Here is a 4,624-nt window from a genome sequence, read left to right on the forward strand (position 1 = left end):
GGCAGAGGCAGTGCCAGGTGGGCTGGGTCCCTGGGTCCCTGGCCTAGGGGGGGTCCTGAGGCAGAGGCAGTGCCAGGTGGGCTGGGTTCTGCCCTGACGCCTCTGCGGTGGCCTCTTGACAGAAGCTGGGGACGACACGGATGGATTCAGGCGCTAGTAGACCAGACCTCATTCCTGACTCTGCCCCGAACCCACTGTCCATCCTTGGACAAGTCACCTTGCTGTTCTGACCCAGCAGCATTATTTGTAAAACAGCAGAGATTTAGAGCGCAGTTTCCGGAGTCGTTTCTACTCTGAAGTCATAGGATGCTCTGGTCAAGAGCACAGTCAAGAATGAATATGCAAACCCTGGTTCTACTCGTTCCTTCCTAGCTACCAACCAGCTATCTCCCTACCTACGTACCACTCTACCACTTACCTACCTGCCTACCAACCTACTATCTACCCACTTACCCATCTACCAACCTACTCTCTACTACCAACCAACCTACTACCTACCTACCTACCTACCAACCTACTCTCTACCTACCCACCTACTATCTACTTACCTACCTACCATCTACCTACCTATGTACAAACCTACTGTCTACCCACTTACCAACCTACTATCTACCCACCTACCTACCTACTAACCTATTATCTACTCACTTACCAAACTACCTACCTACCCACCTATCAATTTACTACCTACCTACCAACCTATTATCTACCCACTTACCAGACTACCTACCCACCTATCAATTTACTACCTACTTACCTACCTACCAACCTACTATCTACCCACCTACCAAACTATCTACCTACCTACCCACCTATCAACCTACTATCTACTTACCTACCTACCTACCAACCTACCAATTCACCTATCTACCCACCAACCTGTGTACATCCAGATGATCCCAGCCCAGGATCAAGCTCTCAGCTTGGAATTTGGGTATCCAAATGTCTTGAGGGTCATCTCCACTGGAATATACATCTCGGCTCGCTGGCTGCTTTTCCTTCGCCATTCCCATAAGGCTGGTGGCGTCTGAGAGTCTAGCTTTGTTCATACTGTAGGCAACCTTAGCTACTCTCTGCATTTTGCTTTTTACCTTGATCCCAGTTAGCTCAGATATAGACTCTGTACAGACTTCTCCCCTGAACCCCTCAAATACCAAGCCTCTCTGGGCATCTCCACCCAGGTGTCTCACAGTGCCCACAAAATTGTCACGTCCACAGTTTACAGCTGCTCCTGTCCCTAAACCCCACCCCCCTGTTCTCCCTACATGCTTCCTTGTTCTTGATAAACGATAACACTGTCTATCTATTCTCTTGCATCTAATCTAGCATTCCTTTGAGACAGCTCTTGTTCCTCTTTCCAATTTGACATTCAAATTCTGTTCATTGTATTTCCTTTTTTCATAACCTTCTTTACCCTCTTCGACCACAGTATCAATGTGGGCCTGTGACAGCTCTCGGATAGCTGATAGCCTCCTCCCTCTGTGGTGAAGGACAGGCCAAATACGGTCATGCTGCTCCCTGTTCAAGACCTTTCCAGCCCCCGCCCCCCGAGCTTTGAGCTGGCAGTCCACATTCCTTAGCATAGTCTGCTGGATCCCGTGTGAGGCGGCACCTGCTTTATTTTCAACGGACTGTTCTCCAAAACAGGGCTTTCTTGTGGCACAGAAGCCAAAGTTCTTAGCTGCCAACCAAAGGCCAGTGGTTCGAATCTACCAACCATTCCACGCGAGACATGTGGTAGTCTGTTTCCATGCAGATTACAGCCTTAGAAACCCTAGGGCGTGGTTTGGCTCTGCCCCCTGTAGGAGCTGGGATTGACAGGACGGGTGTGGGATTCCACAAAGGTGCCAGACCCTCTGCCACCCGTGGAGCCACGCAGTGCTCCCGGGTGTGATGCACCCCTGACCTCTGCCTTGGCACCGCAAGCTCCAAGTGCCGGCTAGAATGCCCGTCCCTGCTTCCTTCCCCAGCACGCCTCCGGTTTTCAGAAAACAGCTTGGCCTGACTCTTTTTCATCTTCCCTGTCCCCCAGCCCCCGCACCACTCCCCCTCACCCGGCGTTAGCTGCCTGTCCTCTTGAGTTCCCGTTAGAAGGCAAGTAAGCAAACGAGCCAACCAGCCAGTTGCTGTCAAGTTGATCCCAGCTCATGGTGTGCCCCACCCCCACCCCACCCCCTGTATGTCAAGGGTTGAACTGTGCCCTCCCGGGTTCTCAGTGACCGATCTGTTGGGAAGTAGATCACCGGGCCTTTTCCTTAGGTTCTTCTGGGTAGTCTCGAACCACTAGCCTTTGGGTTAGCAGCTGAGTGTGTTAGCCATTTGCATCTCTCAAGAACTGTATAATAGCACCCCATTGAGTCTTTCTGGAGTGGGGGTGGGGCTGAATTAAAAAAAACAGCACCTCATTAATGAATTCTCTGTGTGCCATGTGCTGCGTGGTAGAATCATGATTTTGGCTGACTTGGTTTCGGCCTGTGTTAGGGTTCTCTAGAGAGACAAAACCAGATTGCTAATAATTATATATATATATATATATATATATATATATACACACACACACACACACATACAGATAGATATATAACACAAGAAATAAACAGTTAAATTATAAAGCAGTACAAATGGCTCAGTGCAACTCACTCCCGTGAGACAGCTGAGACACTGGCAGTCCTTTGAGTCTTGAGGGCCGCCAGGTAGTCCTCTGTGGAGCAATTCAGGCTATCCGGGCACAGGCAGCAAACAGCAAGGCAGGTCACCAACAGTCAGCCAGATGACAGGGTCTGACAGTCCCCTGCGCAAGAGATGTAAATTCCAATTATGTGGCGATGCAGGTCTTGAAGGAACCTCAAATTACAGCGACACAATTCACGGGTTAGGTGGCCCACAGGTAGTGTAGCTTGCAAATTGAGGCACAGAACAAGCAAGGCAGTTGCATACTGGTCCGATGATCAAAGAACAAGAGAGAAGAAAGGCAAGGCTTGCTGAGCCTTTTATCCCTCTGCCCTTCAATTAATCCCGCATGTGTTTATCGGCCAGGTTGGCACAATAAACTAACTACCTCACAACCCTATTTGGTGCTGAGCTCCTGGGGGCAGGGACTCCCTCTGTCCCTCAATGCTAGGAACTGCACTTACCGCATGTAGACGGATGGTGCTCAGACCGGGAGTCAGCCGTCAGGCGGGAGCCTGCCCCCAGGGGAGTCGAGCACTTCTCTAGAGCAGGCCTGTCCTTGCCCAGGGCTGGGAGACATCAGAGTGCCAAGATCCTCACTGCAGTTTTCCTCCTCAGTTGGGTGTCTGCTGGGGTCGAGGAGAAGGAGAAAGGAGTGCTGTCTACAGGGAGAGGCTCTGAAAGGGTGGCCTTGGTCACCACTGCAAACCCCGCTGATCTGCTCGCTCAGAGGGCGGGTTCACAGACCCTTCCCTAGATGTCCCAGGTTGGAAATTCAGGAGCAGGAGCAAGGGAGCCAGCAGCGTGGGGTAGCGAGTGCTCCGGGTGATCTTTGTGCAGACTGTGTGTTTAACCTTCACCCCAACGCTTTCTTCACCGAACAATTCCCATTCCAGCCCTTCCCATTCCTCCACAGAGGGGAGGTCCCCCTCAGCGGGATCGGGCTGGGGGCTGGACGTACATTAGCCAGTACCAAGGAGCCTCCTTCATCCACCCTGTGGGAGAGAGCTCCTGGGATTGATGAGAGAGCGCAGTCTTTCATGATGGACACTGTTCCAACAACTGTTTGGTGTAAAGATGGCTTCAGAGGGTCGTTTTGGTTTAAGGGCGGCTGTGCAAAGATCCAGTCGGGCCGTAGTTTAGTGGAGGTCATCCAGCTCCAGGGGCTCCAGAGTCTGGATTCTGTGAAAGTGTGAAGTTCTGTTCTGCACCACCCTCCTTTTGATCAGGAGTCTTCTGTAGAATCTTTGCTCCAATCATTTAGTCATGGGAACTGGGCACCATTGGTTCTGGTCTCATGACAAGAGGGGGCTGTTATTCCCCCTAATCTTTTTGGAAATCTCTCGCCGTCTGTTCTTTGGCGCGGCCCTCGCAGTAGGGTTCTCGTTCGGCCCTGCTTGCCTGTTGGTCTGGAAGTAGGAGAAGGCAGGAAATGGTTGTTGAGTGGCTGGAAGCAGGACACACAGATGCCCCCCCTCCCTGCCTGTGACCTGTAAGGCCGTGCTGCACTCCTGCCTCCTGGATAATAGCACGTCACCTTCCCCTTCCTCCCTCTCATCAGGTGAGCGCTTGGCCAAGCCGGAGAGAGGCAAGATGCGGGTGCACAAGATCTCCAACGTGAACAAGGCCCTGGATTTCATAGCCAGCAAAGGGGTCAAGCTGGTGTCCATTGGAGCTGAAGGTGAGTAAGGCCTGCCCCTGGCTGCCCAGTGGAGCCCGACTTGGTGCCCTCCCGGTTCCCTCAGCCTGTCGCCCCGATGGCCAGGCCCACGGCACCCACCTCCATCTGGTCACCCTGTGGGTTCTTGAGCTAACAGCAGTCTTTCCAGCCTTGGGGTCTCCTTGGTTCCTGTCCAGCTACATCCTGGCACTCTGGATCCTGTGGGAGAGGGGAGGGAGCGGGGAAGGCTCCTGGCCCACAGACCTGCCTGGGCTCTGCTGCTGCTTTGAAGGG

General features: G+C 52.5%; 1 protein-coding gene across 1 annotated transcript in view; it reads left to right on the forward strand.

Moving 5' to 3' along the window:
- Positions 1-4,624, forward strand: part of ACTN1 (actinin alpha 1) — a 166,974-nt gene that overhangs the window by 126,232 nt on the left and 36,118 nt on the right. Inside the window, exon 4 of the mRNA XM_045288201.1 lies at positions 4,232-4,351. Coding sequence (XP_045144136.1) covers positions 4,232-4,351 — 120 coding nt within the window. The remainder of the gene's footprint in view (positions 1-4,231; positions 4,352-4,624) is intronic.

This window comes from Echinops telfairi, unplaced genomic scaffold (assembly GCF_000313985.2).
Source record: "Echinops telfairi isolate 266 unplaced genomic scaffold, ASM31398v2 ScPeMD7_18;HRSCAF=68, whole genome shotgun sequence".
NCBI lineage: Eukaryota > Metazoa > Chordata > Mammalia > Afrosoricida > Tenrecidae > Echinops > Echinops telfairi.